The following is a 19292-nucleotide window of genomic DNA, read 5'->3' as shown; positions in this document are numbered from 1 at the left end:
AAAGGGATTTAGTCGTATTTTTGTTAAACATTTTAGCGCGTGTGGTGTGTTACAGGCTCATTTTGTAGCTCTGTAATTGTGACCCCGTATACAGGCGGTGTAGCCGTGTGCCCTGCTGTGGAAACAAGGCGGACTGCTCGTACCAGTATGAACCACTGGATTGCCACTAGAATCAAGAGCGTTAAAGTCTTTATCCATCAACTCTTTCTGCAAATCTGAATAATGAAAAGTGGAGTGAAAGAGACTGTGGGCAGAGAGGAATTTGGATGGATGGAGTAGACTAAAACAAGGTGAGGGGTGTGTGGTCTTCCCTGTAAATGCTGACTGCGTGTTTGAAGTCCCGAGCGCTCGCAGGAGCGCTTTCTGCACAGATTTACATCAGTAGCCAATAAAAGAGGTGGATGGGAATACTGGACACAAACGTAGCTATCCTGCGCGGGGGCTGCTGTGAACAGTCCGGTCACCTTAATTGTGGAAATCTTGTTCCAAATTCTTGATGCTCTTTTCCTAGGGCTTCCTGAAGCTGTACTCTTGTTTTCTCAAGACCTGGGGCATTTCTCCTTCCTGGGAGCTACTTGGGCTTGCTGCAGGATTCGGCACCAGGCCCTGTCTAGCTCTGAATGCAGGAGAGGGGGTTCGTTGTGCCCTAGGCACAGCTGGGTTCCTGAAGTCTTGTGGGTCTCCAAACTGGCAACTCTTTTCTTGGATCTGAGACAGCTGATTAATTGCTGGCGTGTTTGGAATGGGATTCATTTGGGATTTGGTTGTAAGACTTTTGCCTTATGGAAAAAATCTGTCTGAGCTGAGAAAATAGTTGGGTCAGAGCCTGCGTTCTTTACTCGGCGATACATTGCCCTCAGCTGTGGTGGAGCGTTCTCTGGAGATGTGGTCCGGAGGGACAGTCCTCCAAACGTGTCAAGTCCCTTCTGCTGTTCCCCCGTGCTTTTCTCTTGTGCTGCTGGAGGGTTCCCTGGTATGGCTTTGTGGGATGGAGAAGCCTTGAGGTCTGCCTCGGGTTCCCGGTCTTCCTGGAGTCCCAGCTTGTGCCATAAATGTTTGCTTTTCTGAAGACTTCCTGGAGATGGAAAGAGCTCGTAGAGTGTAAATGTTCCTGTGTTTGTAATTGCTCCATGCCCTTCTCCCGCTAGTGCTCTCAATCATTTTCTTAGTGTGATTTCAAGGTTTCAAATTCCTGAGCATCTCTACCTTTAGAGAAAACTTGGTGGAGAGGGGAAGGGGAAGACGGTTCACCCCACTTGTGTTAGAAAGTGGGGGCTCACATGCAGTTCACTTTGTGCCCAGGGAAGAGGGCTTCCCCAGCTCCCTTGGTTCTGCTAACGCATTTCCAGAGATTTCCCCTGAGTCGATACAAGGGCTTTATTGCTGAAATTCACTTTGTGTTCACTCTGTCCCCAAACTCTTGTATCATGTTAATAAACGATGCGGTTGTTCCCAAACGCAGCATCCGCATCCCAATATGTATCTCTTCTGTGAACCTAACTCACTTGCTGGGTTGTTTGGTAGGAATTTTAGGTCCTTGGCACAACAGGGAGAATAATCAAATATGGCACCGCATTGCTTACTAATTTTTTTTTTTTTTGGACTTGGGAATGCTAGGACTGAGTCTGAGTGCGGAAAGCCCTGCTTTAATTTATGGTTGGTATTAACTTGCGAGCCGAAGAGCATATAAGCTGCAGCTGCTCAGGAGCTTGCTCTGAAGATCAGGCTGGGAGAGCTGGTTTTTATTAAGTGGTACTTGATTTAGTCCTAAGTAAAACCATTTGTATTTAACCTGATCCGCGAAGCTGCTGTAAGTGTTAACATACTTCAGTATTAAACGTTTCACTCTGGGGCTTCATCGTACGCAGCGGGTTTGTGCACAAGCCCGTTTCTGAACCTGGCATAGTTATCTGTTAGATGAGTGTGTCCATTTTCAAAGGAACTTAAACTCGGGCGAGCCTGTATTTTCTTACTTTCACAGTACCGGGTGACGTGAAAAGATCTGGTGACAAGTGTCCCTTAACATCAGGTCTGAAGCAAGCCGCAATACTTTGGTGCTAATACTGTAGGGATGTAGCTTTTCCCAGAGATGCCCGTTGGCTTTTAGCAGAGAAATCACTTGCGCTTGGGGCAGTTAGGCATCGATCTGCCCTTTGTGAGCTGCTCTTGGGTGGCTGCCAGGTGCAGCAAGCTACTTGCCATTTAACTGTAGGGCAGAGCAGCTTATGCCGAACCAAGAAAACTCCTGAGCCAAAACAAACCGCTATAAACTTCTCTCCCTCCCCACGAGAATGAGGGGAAGAAGGTTATTGCGTCCAAACTCTTTTGGAGCAGGCACTGTGGGAAAACTCTGCCCAATCTGGGAGTCATTGTACTTGAGGAACTGTAATAAATCCTGACGGACCCCGCAGATGGGACTTGGATCTCCTGCGTACGAGTACGCACGCAGACTGCCGGGATTGAATTGGTGCTTCTGGATACAGGAGCCTCGTCTCTTAAAGTAGTTTGTGACACACCTTAAGCAGGCTTCATGGATTGTAATGTGAGATCAGGGATAGGTCCGAGCTGAGAATTATTTGTTCCTGGTGGAAGGTCCCAGGCAGTTGCGTTCCTGGTGGGTCAGGAATATTTAAGTGAGCGTATATGTGTGTGCACAGGTGCCTGCTTGCTCAGTGCCATGAAGGTGCAAGGGGGTCCGCATAATTGCTGCGAAATGGAGACCTTCCTGGGCAAATTTTGTGCCTTGAAAGCAGAAAACCTTTTGCATCAGAGTGAAAAATCTGGGTTGTAAAAGGGAACCTGGCTTCAGTTCCTCTTAGCCTGAGCGTTTCTGCCAAGCTCGCTGCTGTGATGTTAAGGATCTTTTATTAGATATTCCGTGCTGTTGGCCCCTTCTGTCAAATGGGGGCAGCCTCTGTGGTGCAGAGCCGAAGCCGTCTGAAGTTCAGGTGGGAATAAACCTTTGATTTTTCTCCTGCTCTGTTTTTTTCTGATGCTTCCCTCGTAATTCATATTAAGATTATTGATTAAAGGTAATTGCTGTAGGATATTATTCACAATCCATTAACCCTGATTTATAGCAGAATTCTTCAGCGAGCTTGGGTGCTGAAACATCACTGTTAATTGTTTTAACTGCGCCTTACTTGAAACGAAGATTTCTTGCCTTTTCATTTGTATTCCCTTCTTCCCAAAGTGCTGGTGCTTTGATTCTTTCCTTTAAATGTTGAGAAATACAGTTGTTCTTTTCACACTGTAACAGTGCCTCATAATCTCGCCCTTCTGCCATCTCTCCGAAGACGCAGTTTTTTTTGGTCTTGCAAGTCAAATTAACATGAGATTGCTGTAATTTGCATCGTAGCTGTGGGAGGCCGTCTGACAGCGCCGAAGGCAGCCAAGGAGAATTGAATTCATCAGCTCTCGCATTTGTCAGAGCGGGGACTGGGACGAGTGCTGCTCCTCTAATCTGGGCAGGAGAGTAAACATTTAATGCGAGTGGTTGGCAAGGGTGACTTTCTGTTTTGTGGCTCATCTCCTGAGCGCTGGAAAGGAGAGAGCTCTCTCCGAGCCCTGGCCTCACCTCCGAGCCTTGCCCCTGGGGTTCGTGTCTGTGTGCTGTGAGCCTTTGGAACTGTTGCCATTTCTAGATCTTTTAACTCCCCTCTGCAGCTCGATTATGTTTCCAAATACGTTGCTGATAGGGACTTGGCGTTTTCTTAAATCAGAGCTTACGCTGTGCAGGAGATGGAAAATGCTAAGCAGCTCTGAGGGGAAGGGAGGCATCATCTCGAGATTGCTCAATGCAGGGGGAGGGATTCTTCAGTGTGTAGAATTGGCTTTTACTAACGTCATTGTGGTGGTGTGGTCACTTAGATGTGTCAAGACACTTAAATTGCATGTTGGAGAATATTTTGAATATTTGGTTTTAAACTATGGTTTAATAGGCTTCTAGTAAGTTACCCATATCTGAGTAAATGGGTTTTGTTTCCCGGACTAAATGTTTTCCTTTACTTGATGTATCAGTATTGAGAGCAAACACGAAGTCACAATCTTAGGAGGACTCAATGAATTTGTTGTGAAGTTTTATGGACCACAAGGAAGTAAGTATATGACCCAGCCCTTCTTTAAAAACAAACTAATGGCTCATGGTGGGGAACAGTGAAATGACACATTCTTCTGGAGTGGAAGAAGAGATGAGCAAATCTAAGTGGGGGTGAGAAGTCAAAGGGTAGCAGTGTTTGAAGGCTGCTCTCTCGAGGGCGGGGAGAAACACAACTGTGAGCATTAACACAGATGAAGCACCTCCCTTGGAGCTGAGCAGAGCTGGATGCTGCCTTTGGACAACTAAGCCCTCTGCTATGGCCTTCAGCACCGCTCTTGTTGATCCTCAGCTTTTCTAGACCTGGCTCATAAGTTTTGCATCAGTCACCTGAATTTTTTGCGGAGTTGTAATTAAGATGGCTTTTCTAGTGACTAGATCACAAATCATGTCTCCGGCATGCCTTAATTTAGTAACATCTCTAAAGGTAAGTAGATTATTCTGAGGTCTCTGTTCTGAATAAGGCTCTTGTGTCTTTGTGCCCAGATCTTCTGCAGTATCAGTTAAAATCATGTATTTCTTGTCAGGCAGCACAGGAAAAAGGCTTTTACCGTGGGAGGCTTGATATGAAATCTTACCCCCTGATGGAACTAAGTATTATTCCACAGATGTGTTTTGCTTAATGCTGTAGTTCTATTTATTCTCTCCTGAGATATGAAGTGTCTAATACCTGCATTTCTTTCATTGCAGCACCATATGAAGGTGGAGTATGGAAAGTTAGAGTCGACCTTCCTGATAAATACCCTTTCAAATCCCCGTCTATAGGTAACCAGTAATCACTTGCAGTCAAAATTGTGTTAATGTTTATGCAGGAGAGATGTTATTGCTTGCAGCATTGTTGCAGGTGAAGTTGCACCAACCCTCAGTGCAATCATAAGATCTTTACTTCAGGTCTGCAGAATGCTTTTACTGTAGACTTCCAGATATCACGTGCCAAGCAGAGAGGAAATTTGGTCTTTTGGCTGAGGGGCTAGGGGCTGGAAATGTGATTTGGTCACACGCTCATGTGTTGGTGAACTGAGTCTCTCTACTGTGTGCTTTTTTAATAATATATCCATTCGTGGGTAAGGTGCAGGATACCACAGCGAGTGCTGGAGCCTGTTTATATAAAATGACTCATTTAGTATGGAGAGCAAAGCCCATAGTGCATGTTCATGGTCTAGGGGTGAACCTAGCTTTTGGGACCTCTTGCCCAAAAGTGGATGGAAGTGAAGGCAGGAGCTGAAGCCTCTGTCGTCTTAGAGTAGGTGATGCATATGCAGAAGAACACAGAAGCAGGGACCTATCACCAGGAAAATTGCAGCTGGCTAGACTGGTCAGGCTTGTTTAACCTTCGAGAGCAAACAGGAAGTTTGATAAGGAAACGCTCTTTAGACTGTATGCATCCGACCTTTGTCCTTGGGTAACGGTGATCTAACGCAGATGTCTTCTGGTACCTAACTTTATTCCAGTCACTGCAGCTATAAATAAAATAGCCAATATTGCTTGAAAAACTGGAGCAGATGCATGAAGTTCCAACATCTCTGTTCTGGCTTATGAAATAAGTGCTGGTAACTCAGTGACATGGCGCTTCTCCATCAGAAGGGGTGTGCTTGTGGCTCAAGCCACCGGAGGACTCTAAAGAATGGAGAAAACTGCCCAGGGAGAACTGATGTGGAAACTTGACTATGTGGGTTGGACGAGATGGGTCGCTTCCAATATCAACATTCTGATTTGGAGTTGATAAGTATTGGCTGCTTTCTTAAAATAGACTCTTAAGCTAAGAGTGCCTTCTGTTTAAGATCTCCTTCTCTCTGGTGTGAGAAATAATCTGTCTAGTTCCAAATGTGAACCATGCCTTTTGGGAAAGAGCGACGCTGTTTTTACGCCATCCTTTACCTTTCTTTTTTTCTGTTGAAACCTTAACTGAACCACAGAAATGTGCGTGCAGCTGAGTAACAATGCAGTATTGCTGCAGCTATGCGAACCCTTTTCTCCTTCCTCTTGAATCAGCTCTGAAACTTGCTATAAACCTCTGTTTATGAGATGCACAGTATGTTTTTTGGTGCCAGTCATTTTTCCCTCCCTGCTTCTCAAGTGCCACAAACCAATGCAGATCAGGGTACTGGCATGTTGGCAATCTTAAATGTGGGCTGGCTACAAGACAACTCTCAGAAAGCATGTAAAACCCAGTTTCCTTGTTGTTAATTGCTTTGGTGCTAGTCTACTCAAGATTATTTTTCTCTCTCCTGATGTTCTTCCTGTGCGTATCAGAAATCAAGGTTGCTGGCGTAAAGCAAAAATAAACTTTCTTTCCAGTAGCCTGTGAAGCCTAATGCAGCTAAACAGTGGCCAGGCTCTTGTGTATTCAGTGGTGTTGATTTAGGCTCCGGTTAGTTGCATGGAAGGTGGTAGATTTGGCCTTTTGGTGGTTTGGCTTGGAGGCTGTTTAGTGCTGGTTGGGATAGGCGGGAGTAAAAGGCAACCTGGGATCAGAGTTGGCCCAGTTGTATTTTCAGAACTGACACCACAAGGATGGCCTTTCTCCTTGTGAACTTGGGGAGGGTGGTAGGTGGGTGCGGAGGGGGTTATTTTCTGCTCAAATTGCTTTGTCCCTTCTAATGTTGCTTTTGCTGTCTTCCTTTTAGTACAGCAGCATTCCATCCGTCAGCTTGCTTATACCCACTGTGTTGTGACTGTCTTATTCCGGATTCATTGCACCTTCTAGCATGCTTCCCCGGCTCTACGAGTGTTTGTTGAGCAGCTGAAAACCACCTCTTCCCTCGCTGAGCTCCCCAAAAGGCTGGCTCTTGCTCTAGGGCCTGCCTTGCTGTCTGTTGGGTGAGGGCTGCTGGAAGCGCAGGTTACCTCCCAGGTGAAGCAGCGTGCAGCTGAGGTTTCAGGTTGAATAAACGGTCGATGGTAGACGAGAGCTGGCTTAGCAAAGCAGGGCTCAGCTCTGCTGCGGGGAGGAAAGAGCTGGGGAGTGGAAGCATCAAGGAGAGCGCTAGGACCCGGGGAAACTCCCAACCGGCTGCAGGAAGAGGTTTGTTTTTCTTCGTCTGGTTCCCATTTCTGCTGCCCCAGCCCAGCTTATCTGGACAACCAGGGCTGAGTGGCGTCTCGGCCCCCTTCCTCTGGGCCAGCCCAATCTCTGCACCGCTGCTTTCGGAGGCAGGCTCGGTGTGCGGTGCCCGATACCATTGGTGTTGGCATGACAGATAGCTCCAGAGCGAGCCTTCATCCCAGCTGAACCGGCAGCGTCCCTAGGTGTGAAACAAGCTTGTGAATGAGACGAGATCCTGTTCTCTCCCAGGTCTGCCTGTTCCAGTGAGCACACGGGTGTCCTAACCCAGCAGTCCTCAGCCAGCTTGAGCTCTGGCTAACACAGGGGTAGGAATTAGTAGGGAAGAAATTTGCCGTGGCAATCTTTGATCTGTAAAGAGGTGGAAGTGAAGCATTTCAGAGATGGCGGAGCCCGTAAATGGACAGGTCATCTAGAGCACACATGTAGCTTGTTTGCAGCCCTTCTGTTCTCGGCACTGAATAGCTCCCACTGCGGTGATGACATGCAGAGTTAAAATTGTCTGTGTAAGTCACTGGCTCATATAAAGTATAGAATCCAGCAGTTTCTTTTCCTTTAATAAATTACACTTTTATGCCGAAGCTTAAAGCCAAAATGCTGTTCTTGCAGCTTTCCTTGTTCTTCTAGTACTGTAGGCTAAAATTTTCTTTCCATCTTAGAAAAATCTTAATGCAGTCTTGAACATGGCATGGGCTTTTTACAGCAAATAACATGATGGCTTGAAGCATATCCATGCATTCTAGAAAGCCGCTTCTGAAAAAATGACTGCTAATAGTTGCTTTCTAATCTGTTCAAATTGCTTTTATCCCAGCATGGCTCTGAGTATAAGGTGCGTGAAAACTTCGTGTTCTTCACTAAAGTGCGACTGACAAACCTGAATAGAAAATGTTTTTAAAGTGGGTTCCAGACTTGTCCACACCTTTCCAGATGACCTGTTCTTAAACCCTAAAAGAGTGGTGGCCCTCTTCCCCTTTGAGGGTCTTTAGCAGAAGCCTTTGTTTGGTGTGGTGACTCTTCTGCCAAATCTTTGCTTCCTTGTCCCATCCACAGCTCCCTCCTCAAATATGTGTGGCATTTATTTCCTGCCCTTGTCAGGTTGGTAATTATTGCTGTATTCTATTAAATGATGCTGCCCCAGAGACAGTGCTCTCCTGACAATGCAGGTAATGCCTCTGCTTAAAGACTTTAAACCATCCTGGGTTCCATGTGAAAAGAGCAGTTCCTGGGAGAGCTTCCAGTGTTTCGTGTTCTGCAGTACCTTTCTGGTATTTCTGGCACTGCCTGGTCCTTCCTTGGTCTTTGCCATGTAATGGGACAGATGCCATATTGGTGCGGGATGACTTTTCCTAGCGAGAGCTGTATGACATACAGTAAAATGGGAAATGCGTGTCCTAGAAGAACACAAATCTAAGTGGAGCCAGATGTAGGGCTGTCATGTTGGCTCCGGGCTTGAGTGCTCCCATTGAGATGAACTAACTCCGCTCGTGAGCCCTAAATATCCAGATCTTTGGGGTTGAAACAAACCTCCTGAACTTGAGCAGTTTGCTAGAACAAAACCAGCTCCTGAAAAATACCCCGTTGCTTTCTGAAGCTAGTGAATGCTGCTGCTCTTAATGCTTTTGTCAATTAATGTAAATATCCCTGTGTGCTTAGGAGGACCCGAAGCACTCCCCTGCTAGATGTTTGGTTCCGTTTTTGCTTTCTCCTAGACAGTATGTTTTGAGCTGTTTATGATTTCAGTAACTCTGCTGGCACAGCTTCCCTACTTTTCCCTGCCCTCTGGGATTTAATGTCTTCAGGGGAATTTTCTGCCTAGTCTGTTCCTGGTTTTTCAAAAGGGAGCTGTGAAGTACTTGGAAGTGCTGTTTTGAGTTCCCAAGTCACAAGAACACTTTGTGTAAATTTTGTATGTTTTTAATCAGTCCGTACGCCTGCCAAGGGCCGGAGATTAATGCTCTTTGATGCCATAAACACGGGAGGAAGCACAGAGTGTGAACGTCCTGCCCTGCTTAGATGATAGGAGCAGTAGAAACGTGAACCTGAGCTCTTACCTGGAAGTAGCATGGCATTTATTTTATTGCTAAAATCTGCAGAAATATTAGGCCGGCACTGAGTCACTCTGGTTTCTTCATAATCAAATGTCACAGCTGCAAAGTTTTGCGTACAGTATGCTCAGAGCCTCAATTTCTCAAATAAATTCTGTATATTTATACACAGTTCTCATTTTACTTCCATCTCTGGCCCAGTTACCTGCAGATATCTTGCATTTATATTTCACCTTTCTCCTAAGTGTTTTGCAAAACAAAATGCCTAGTGTGTACACAAAACATATGGAAGCGTGTGTATATATGTGTATGTATATAATGAGACATTGTGGCAGCCGGTACAGGAATGAAGCGGTGTTTAGCTCCAGCCAGGATTTAACAGATCTCTCCTGGCCTGTGCTTAATTTTTCTTTTTAACTGCAGCTGCTATTTTTACTTTCAGCTCCTCTCTGGACTGCCTTACATTTTGCTACTTAGAATTTCATGAGTCACTTATCGCCTGTGACCATTCTGAGCGTGCTCTTCCCTGCGTGTGCAGATCCTTATTCTGACCTATAAGCGATGTGAAAATGCTTGTTCTTTCAAATACGCTTAGCTTTGTCTAAGGGGAAAGACGAGACATCTAAAGGTAATTTGTATCCCTGTCTCCACTCCGGTCTGACGCACAACTGTGCACCCTGTGCAGATTCCCTGCTACAGTCGGCGAATGGGAACAGACTGACAAAATGGGGTAGGTGTTTTCGGCCTGACTTGGCACAGATCCACTGCCTTCTGTGCCAGTCTCTGAAGCCTGAGCCTCAGGGGACGGTACACCTAAGCAGTGAGATGAACTGATATTGGGCAATTGCTTTGTGCTAGTTCTGCATGTTTTTCCAGAGATTGCTGCTCTTAGCACCGGGCAGTAAGCTTGTGGATACTGCTTTTCCACTTCCGAGAAGGACCGCTCAGCGATTCACTCTGAGCAGGAGGTCTGGAGTTTATAGCTCTGCCACTATTTTCCATCAGCTCCAGCCGTATTTTTCTGTCCTGATCTTTCCCTCGTGAAGCTGCTGCAGAATTATTTATGTTATTGTTTTGAAAAGCTACTAGAATTTGAGTATGGTAATATAAACTGTTCTACTTCTGCTGTGAACAAGCTGATATTACACAGCACCTCATGCCACTGCTGTGTAGTGAATGCCTGTGTGGTGAGTGCACGGGGTTATATTTGACTCTAGTTAGTGCTCTGAATGGGCTCCTAACCTCCAGATTTCATAAAAAATAAATCCTTGCTATTGCCAGTGAGAGCTTATTGACCTGAGACTGCTGGACGAGGTACGCACCTCTGAGGTGGGCTGATCCTGTGCCTTTCAAATGGGAACAACCACGCGCTAAACTGGTTGTCCCAGTCTGCAGAGGGGAATAGGTACTAAATTGAGGACTGAGGCAGAGGTCTTGCTCTCGTGCCCTCTCCCCCATCTCCTACCACGGTTTCTCAACCTGTGGTGCATGGCGGGCTCGTGATCAGTTGCACAAGAAGGTATAGTCCTTGAAATGAGTGCAATGTGGTTTTTAAAAATAACAAAATAAATGCGTGTTCCCTTGCAGGCTTTTGGGTGTTTGGGGAGGGGGAAGTAATAAACATTAAGTTTAGACTAATCTTATCTGGCTGTTTGGCAACACTGCGTGTGAGCACTTGGGAGATCTTTTTCCATTAGTAGGTTGTCCAGTGGTTAAAAAAAGCAGAGGGGAAAAAACCCAGCTCTTGACCTCTCTGTGCTGTACATAAGCTCTTTTCCATGCTAATATCTGTGCACGTAGTTCTGTCCCGAGCCTTGGGTGGTCACCCAAGCCACGTTGATTTGGTGTGATATTTAAAACTCACTGCATCCTGCTTCAGAGGGACTGTAACCACCTTCCCGCCTCACCAGCCAGGCAGTCTGAACGGTTTCCTGACTTGGCCTTAATCTCTCATTAAAAATAAAACTTTGAGGCTTGTCAGTCTTGCTGCACTGAAAAATCGGGAGCAGTTACATACGCTTGTCCTGTCAGCTCTTTGTTTGGCACCACGGTGGTACACAGATATGAATCTGCTGTCACAGTTGTTCAGGTAGAGAAGTGTCCAGCTGGCCTTATTTTATGAGCAAAGAAAGCCGACACGTGGGTGAGCAGTGGCGAGTCTGGGATGGGTAAGTGGATAGAAACTAGCTCCCCTCTGGCACGTTCCCCAGAGCCGGTGGGAAGTCCTCTTACAGTTATCGCTGGTGTGGTTGGGCTGTGCAGCTGACTCCCCGCTGAGCAAGAAGCGAAGCCGGGAGGCTGGGATGTGCTGTTTGCTGGCACGCTGCTGTTCCTCCTTCCTGCGTGCTTCGGCAGGGCTAGCAGCACTAGCATCGCTTTGAAGAGCTGTGCTGCAGGAAAAAAGTCTCTTTTGGGGACCTCTCACCTAACCTACCAGCTAAGCTGGCTGTACTTTGAGCTCAGATAAGCAACGGGCCACCTTTCTGATGTGCCGCTTGTTGGATTGCAGCTGGTTCCTGACTTGGAGAAGGACCAAGGGGTGCAGAAAGCTTTCCGCTGCTGCGGGCCAGCGTTGTGCAGCTGGAGCTGTGGTAAGAGTGAGGAAGCAGTCTCCAGCTCAGGTTGCTGATCCCTCTTATCTCCAGGTTTTGAGTCTGTTCTGCACAAATGGTAGATGAGCAACCTGATCTAGTGGAAGGTGTCCCTGTGTATGGCAGGGGGTTGGAACTGGATGATCTTTAAGGTCCCTTCCAACCCAAAAAACATTTTATGATTCTACAGGGGCTGTGCCAAGGTAGGGGACCCTTTCTAAATCACAGTCCAGCCCCATAGGCATAGCGATAGGGGAGCGATCAATGAGGAACAACCTCTTGCAGGAGCTTTCTGCCTAATGACTCCACAGGACAACGAGAGGTGCCTTGGGAGTCCTCAGCATTCTCTAAGTTATCCAGGTATTTGGGCTTTGCCTCTTGGAGGAGAACTTGCTGGCAGAGCAGCTCACGACAGCGCATCAGTTCTGATGGTGCCTTCCAGCCGTATCCTTTAGCCTGGAGCTGTTCAGGAGAGATGTTGACGTCAACCTAAGGCTGAAGTTCCTTCCTGTTTACGCACTGTGGTTTTGCTCACCTGGAGAGCAACGTTCAGCTATCGTCCAGCCACGGCGTGCGATCCTCGGAGCGACCGCTTTGACCCAACTGCGAGTCAGTGCCCTGGACGATCAGACCCATCCATGGTTGATGCGTGAGCGTGGTGAGAGCACTTCATTTCATGCTGGCATACGTCCAGCTGCTGGAGCTTTATGAATGTTCCTGTGTTCGCAGCCTCCAGGAAGATTGACAGCCTTTCAGTTAGCTGATTTTTAATTTAAAAATGTGCTTCTCTTGAAAGATTTTGTCAGCCCAAGGAGTGATTACTCCAGGGCTATTGCTGAAATACCAGCGTTCTTGAAGGTCAGCATCTGCATATTGGTCTCGGCGTCTTCCAATATCGGAACAGATGTGTCCCTTTCTGTGGTGTAACTCTTTTGTGGATGTACAGGTTCTTTTCTGTTATTGCCCAAAGGTTTTTTGCCCATACGGATTTTATACGGTCCTGCTTTACCTTCAAAGGCAATCCTGCATCTTGATGTCTCTGTATGGAAAGGGTGGACTGCAACCATTCTGCTGCTCGAATTCCTCCTAAGCGTTGACTTTGCCAGGGTTCAGTGTGAATATCATTTTGAAACGTTAAATTTAAGTGTTTACAGCCAGTCCAGCACACAGAATCACGACTGTTCAGGCTGTGTCCTCAGCTTCATGCTCCAGGCCATGGTGAGAACCCAAAATCAAGAGCCTGTCCCTTGGCACTTTTTGTGGAGTGCTCACCTGGAGTTCTTCACGGTATATTAATTGGGGTGTGCTGTGTTCAAGACTATGGCAGTAAACCTGCCCCAGTGTTTATGCTGGCTTGGGAGGTTTTTTTTTTTTACTCCTGGCCTTATACTTCCTTTGTCTTTTGTATTTGTAAAAATAAATACAGAGCAAGTCAGTATTATTGGAGCAATGTTAGTGCTTTATCGCTGCAGGTGACCATTTTGAATAAAGGAGGAGATAATAGTTTGAGCTTATTTCTGGGTCGGGAAAAGGAAAGATATGAACAGAGCTGCTCTTGGCCTGGGTGGTTTGTGTCTGTAGGAGAATTGAGACTGGGGGACTTTGAAGAGTTGCAAGAAGATGTGGCAACAACCTAGGAAACTAGGAGTGCGGGGAGAGGATGCTTGTGTCCTTTCTTGGAGAACAACTGTTTCATTTGCAAAGCTTGAGACCAAGGACAACATGAAAGAATGGATTGTTTCTTGCCTGGGTGAATGCAAAGACGATGGGGAAGAATTACAAATTGCTAGCACAGGAGCTGCTTGAGCGGACAAACTAATCTCGTCTCCCTGCATATTGAGTGCAGCGTAAATGCTGTAAGTGTGTGAATGACCAAAACCTTACAGGTGGGTTTGCAGCACAGCCTTGTCCAACCAGCTGCAGGTGGCTGTGGTAGAAGGTACTGGGAAATAGGTGAGATGATCAGAAAACCAAAATGAGAGAAGGCAGAGGGATGCTTGCGTCTAGCTGGGTTAAAGAGAGCCAGCCTGTGTCCCAGATACCAGAACAAGGAGTGTTTAATTCAGCAGGTCTGCATGTTATCGTCCTGTTCTTGTTACCTGGTGTCTTCCCCCCATCCCTTCTTCTGTTCTGCTTTATGAGAAACTTAACCTTTTGGGTTTTTTATTTTCCCCCTTCTAAGAGAGAGACAGGATTTAGAATCGGGATCGGTGCTCGCTGTAGCTCTCCAGTGCCGGCATAATGGATCCGTGACCTGATTTAAACCTGTGAGAGCTGCCGTAACGTAAATATTTGATGGAACTATGGCTTCCCTTTTTAAGTCTGCTTCAGTTTTTCAAGCTAAATCATGGCAAGGTATTCCTGAAAGACACTTGTTAGCGTGGAGTTGTTTACGCAATTCTCGGTTCTTCTTTTAGAGATTATTCTGGCTTCGGGCATCGTTTCAGCCTTGCGTTGTATTTATGCAAAATCCAAGCAGTACAAGTAAACACGAAATTATATTTGTGTCATAATACATGGAAGGAAAGGGAGTTAAATCCATATGTCAGCTCTTACCCCAGATGGGAACCATGCTGTCACTCAAATCACGATCACTCCTTGTTTGGGCAGAGGTGGTACAGCAGCGCTACCGCAGTGTCTCGCCTGGAGTGGCTGGATAAAGGTGGTGAAGGTAGGGAGTTTGCTGAACGGTAAACAGTGACGTGTTTCTACCCTGCTTGGGCTGCTCTGGAGAGAAAACTTCGGTGTGTTTTGAGTCCTGGAAGGAGCTTTTTAAATGGGCTGAGTCAATATCCCAAACCTAAATTTCTTACCCGTTTTTATAAAGGTGGACCTTTTTCAGAAGAAATAGTTGCCTGTAGCTAAAGTAGGTTTCTGCTTATTGCAGAAAGGCGCCGTTCCCACATGGCAGTGTTTGTAGGGCTTTACGGGCTGCAGGATGGCAGTACAACAGAGGAAGGAAGGTTTTATTTTAAGTTCTGAAAAAAACCCAATGCTAAGATCTGGAAGCAGCTTAACCTGGTACTAAAACAAGGGTTGCAGCAGCCCTGCTGGGCAGGCCCCAAATCATAGAATCATAGAATCGTTTAGGTTGGAAAAGACCTTTAAGATCATCCAGCCCAACCATTAACCTAACATTACTAAGTCCACCACTAAACCAGTTAAGGGTGATTCGGCCAAGCCAGCAGAAGTGTATAGGAATACTCGATCCATTTGGCAGTGAAATAACTGGAAAACCCAGTTTTGTATCCCTGCACCATGTCCGTTCTGCGCTGGGGATGTGTCCCGCACCCGGGTATTTGGGTTCCTCCTATTGAAAGGAAAGGGAGGAGTTTGGAAGCTGGATTCTGCATCACGGCCATCATCTGAAACGCTTAACGTTGCTTTTGGGGTGGATGTGCTTTACTTCTACACAGGCTATGGTGCCAACTATGGTGTATTATAATTCCTTTAATATCTTTGTTTTATAAACTCTATTTGTGGGAGAAGAGGGGAGTGGTTTTGAGGTGCCATCTGTCTTGAACTTGAGGTTAAGGTAGGCAGCTGGCAAACACGGCTTACCACTAGCTGCTGCTATCAGATGCAGTCTTTAAAGTGTGAGGCATCTTCTACCATGATGTCGTAAGTCTTGAAACCGCAGGACTTTTTTTTAACAATTTAATTTGCAAGTCGGAACAAAGAAAGCACTGTCAAATCCAGAAGTCTGAAATGTGGACAAAGCCACGACAAGCTTTCTCATTCTAGACCTTGCATCTGAGCTGTTTTCTTTTCTAGGAGACCAGAGGTACCAACTGATGAATTAATTGCTGTATTGATGCAAAGCTTGAAATATTAACTCTCTGCACCAGTCTCTGCCCCTGAATGGCTTACAGATGTAGACTAATGTTGTGACTTCAAGGTCACAGAAAATCTTTGTTGGGAGACATTAAAAAAAAAAATTAATCTTAAAGCGAATGTTGAGCTTAAGTTTTGTGTTTAGTGTTTATTCAGAAGATCCTTGCAGCTTTTAAAAACACTTCGTCAGATGTGGGTTCTCGATTGTGCTGATGGGCAGTGCTTTTCAAGATAATACTGAACCACAAAACCTTTGTGGTACGGTTGCACTGTAAGCAGAGGGTTTTGCTGAATTTTGAGGGAATGGACAAGGACCCTAGGGTCAGAATGTTGTCTGCATATTTTAAAGGTTACATAGCTATATATAGCTAAGGCTGGGTTTTCTTTGAAACTAGTCAGATGAGTCTGGGTTCAGTAAATTCCAGACTTCTCTTGTGAAAAAAAAAAAAAAAAAGAAAAAGAAAAAAGTCTTTGGCTGTTTTCTGCTATTTACCAGTGTGTCTCTTTGCAGGATTCATGAATAAAATTTTCCATCCCAACATTGACGAAGCGTAAGTAAATCCCTAGTGTGTGTTTTTTTCTAAGGAGTTTGTCTAATTGTAACTGTATTTGGGCTTCACAATAATACACTGATGAATTGAACAATGCTTTCATCAGTCTTAAGAGTCCAGAGTGGGGGATTTGATGGAAGTAGATGTTGTTGCAAGTTAACTTTCAGGAGTGGGTCAGGCTGCGGGCAAGACTAGATAGCTGCATGCTGCAGACTCTCTTGTAGATGCAGTCTTTGTATTGCAACATGCTTCATTTACAGAAAATTCAAGGTTGCCAGTCCCCCTCCTCATTGGCATCGTGCCGGCTTTCTAGAAACAAGGATCAGCGTCGGCTAAGCCATAGCTCCCTCTTTAGCTGAAGTTCACGTCTATACTAAAATTCTTCAAAACATCTTTTCTGCCACATTTTTTTCACTTAAGGTTTGTTAAGGGGAGCCACGTAGGCTTCAGTCTCTCCAGCAGAGCCGCACACGGACCAACTAATTCAGTAAAGGCTCCAATTTACTTTCTTTTGTGCAGAGTATGAAGATTCATGTAGTTAAAGGCTGCCCCTCTATTAACCACAAGATAGGAGTAAATCATAGCTTATCTGAAACAGTGGGGCAGAGGCAGGGCAGGGGAAGGGAGGGGGTAGATTATATTAAATCCCCAGAGTATTTTGAGTGTGACTGTGTTTAATTCCATCCTTTCCATATGTTTCAGGTCAGGAACTGTATGTCTAGATGTAATCAATCAAACTTGGACAGCTCTCTACGGTGAGTTTGGCATTCCCCTGAAAGCTGATCATGTGAACATCTGTATTTGGTGTCTTAACACAACACAGCTTGCTGGAGACAGATATCTTAGGCCAACTTTTGGGTTTGTTTTTTTTTTTATTTTACCAAAGTTTTAGACTCCTCACTGAACCAAGATCACGTGAAAAACAAGATTTTCATGTGAAAATACTTTCATAACCTGTTTTTATGGCAGAGAGGCAAAAATATTCCATAAACCTCACAAAGGATCCTTCAGTCCATTGCTTGGCATTGTCTGGCAACTGCACAACAGCACCCCACCATGATTCAGCATTGAAAGAGAGCAGTGACTTTAGATAAAGTGAAACCTAATTCCAGCTACCCCATCCACGTTTTGTACATGCATTCGAGCTGGTGTTCTTTGTGCGCAAGGCTATGATCCCACTTCTACAGAAGATGGGACCAGAAACTGTTCCCGTTTGTCATGGCAGCATCGTTTCATTGCAGGCTAGGAAGTGGTGTTGCATCTAATGACTGCACTGCTTGCTGCAGAATGTTTTGGGTTTCCCATTAGGTCATTTCTGGCTATAAGTCTCCTTTTTAGAAATATAAAAAGATCAGCTGGTAGCTGAAGACCCGTTAAAATAGCATTTAGGGAAAGGTGAAATTGTTAAAAGGAATAAAGCTGAGTTATGTAGTGTAGGTTGGCTGCATTTTAAAAATGTGAACTTCAGATGTTCCAATTATGCTTTGCGGAAGAGTATTCAGGGGAATGTGCATATCAAATCTTTCACGTTCTTCCATGAAAAACTGATTTTACCTATGTAAAGTTGAAGCTTTGGAGCAGTTGCTAGAGAGACAAGCTTACTTCACTTTCCTCGCAAGCACAATTTGTAAGGAAATACCAGACTTGGTGAATCCTGGGTGGGAAATTGCTATAGCAACTTGTTGAACTTTACTCCTCATCAGAATGCCTGAAGTCCTCGTGTAGTAGATGCATGGCATATGCTTCACGTGGTTTTGTTGCGAGAGATCAGTTTAGCCGTGACCCAGGTGGTGTTGCTAATGGAGGAAGAGGATGCTCTTGTGTCCTGGGAGGATCTGATGCGAGGCGGAGGAATTAAAGCAGTGTTAGCAAACCAAGCCCTCTGTTGGGGATGAACCTGCCTGGTCCCGTTGGCAGCAGAATCCAGTTCAGCTCAGCGTGTGCTGCTGTTCCACAGCCTTAAATGACACCTGCGGATCGTGGGGATAGCTGGACAAAATTGCTCCAGTGTAACTGTGGTGCTGGGTTTTGTGCTCTGGCTGTCTGGGTTCTGCTTTGGAAGCCATGCGTGGACAGCCTCCCTGTTCTGCAGCATGCTCTCACAGACGGTCACAGTGGGGTTTCTGCACTATTTCCAAACAGTTTCATAGGAGGGCTTTCTGTGAGAGGTTTCCTAATGACTGCTGCTGTATTTTTGTCATTGTTATTGCTCATAAAGGTAGAAAAAAACAACTGGTGTTTGCTGTGCTTGCGATGTATTAATATCAGCAAGCATGCAAAAATCTCCATTTGTCCTTGTGAGGTCGGTGATAGGTGTAAGGCAACTCGAAGGTGTGTATTCTGTACAGAGCATCTTCCACAGTAACTGGTGAAACTTGGCATTAGAAAGTGCATCGCTTGACAATCATCTTATTGCAGAACTTCCCTTGCCTTGCTGCAGGGTGCCTTGAAGCTGCAGGGAGGACGCTGGGGTGACTGCATTCACTCTGCCCCTTCGCTCAGAAGTCATCAACTCTAGAGCGCCTACATCACCTCTTCATTGCCAGGGCTTTGCCTCCTTGTCTGAAGTTGGGAGGTGGCCCATTTCTGAACACGAAATCAAAAGGGGGAAATAATATTCCTCAGTGTATCTCAGCACAGCTGTGGTGTTTGGGGTGTCACCCCTTTAAACCAGAGCGCTCCTGCGCTGGCAGAGGAAACGGGTCAGATAATTCAAGGAGCAACTAAGGTGGAAGAGACCCAGAATAGCTACCAATAAATTCATGAAGACCTTGTGGTTAAATTCCCTCTCTTTCCCTAATGAAGTATCAAGTCCTTAGTGCTATGGTTGGGCGTCGTGCACATGTTCAACTAGTTCCTGCTAAACTAATGCCACTTTTGGGGATTTGAAAGAAGAGGGAAATTAATGAGGTCTCTTAAAGACAAAAAATAAAATCCCTGCACTGTATCCTGTGAGCCAAGGTGGCCTTCCAGGGGTCTGCTTGCTCAGCCTACATGAGACTTTACTTGTCTAATGGCCACGAAGAGGTACTTGATCTGAGCCTGCTCTGTGGAGAGACTTGTCCCAAGAGCAGGTGGTTTCACAAACTAAAGTCAACTTCTTGCTGACGG

At 45.7% G+C, this 19292-nt stretch overlaps 1 protein-coding gene across 6 annotated transcripts in view; it reads left to right on the top strand.

Moving 5' to 3' along the window:
- Positions 1 to 19292, top strand: part of UBE2H (ubiquitin conjugating enzyme E2 H) — a 55646-nt gene that overhangs the window by 23699 nt on the left and 12655 nt on the right. The window contains exons 2-5 of one of the 6 annotated variants that reach the window (XM_075718851.1): positions 4021 to 4097; positions 4787 to 4861; positions 16142 to 16181; positions 16884 to 16936. In XM_075718851.1, coding sequence (XP_075574966.1) covers positions 4021 to 4097; positions 4787 to 4861; positions 16142 to 16181; positions 16884 to 16936 — 245 coding nt within the window. Of the gene's footprint in view, positions 1 to 4020; positions 4098 to 4786; positions 4862 to 8413; positions 9936 to 16141; positions 16182 to 16883; positions 16937 to 19292 lie in introns of those variants that run through there. The other 5 variants (XM_075718860.1, XM_075718881.1, XM_075718876.1 and 2 more) reach the window with 5 other exon arrangements.

This window comes from Pelecanus crispus, chromosome 1, assembly GCF_030463565.1.
Source record: "Pelecanus crispus isolate bPelCri1 chromosome 1, bPelCri1.pri, whole genome shotgun sequence".
Lineage (NCBI taxonomy): Eukaryota > Metazoa > Chordata > Aves > Pelecaniformes > Pelecanidae > Pelecanus > Pelecanus crispus.
Note: the sequence above shows the minus strand (reverse complement) of the source record. Positions and strands in the feature narration are given on the sequence as shown.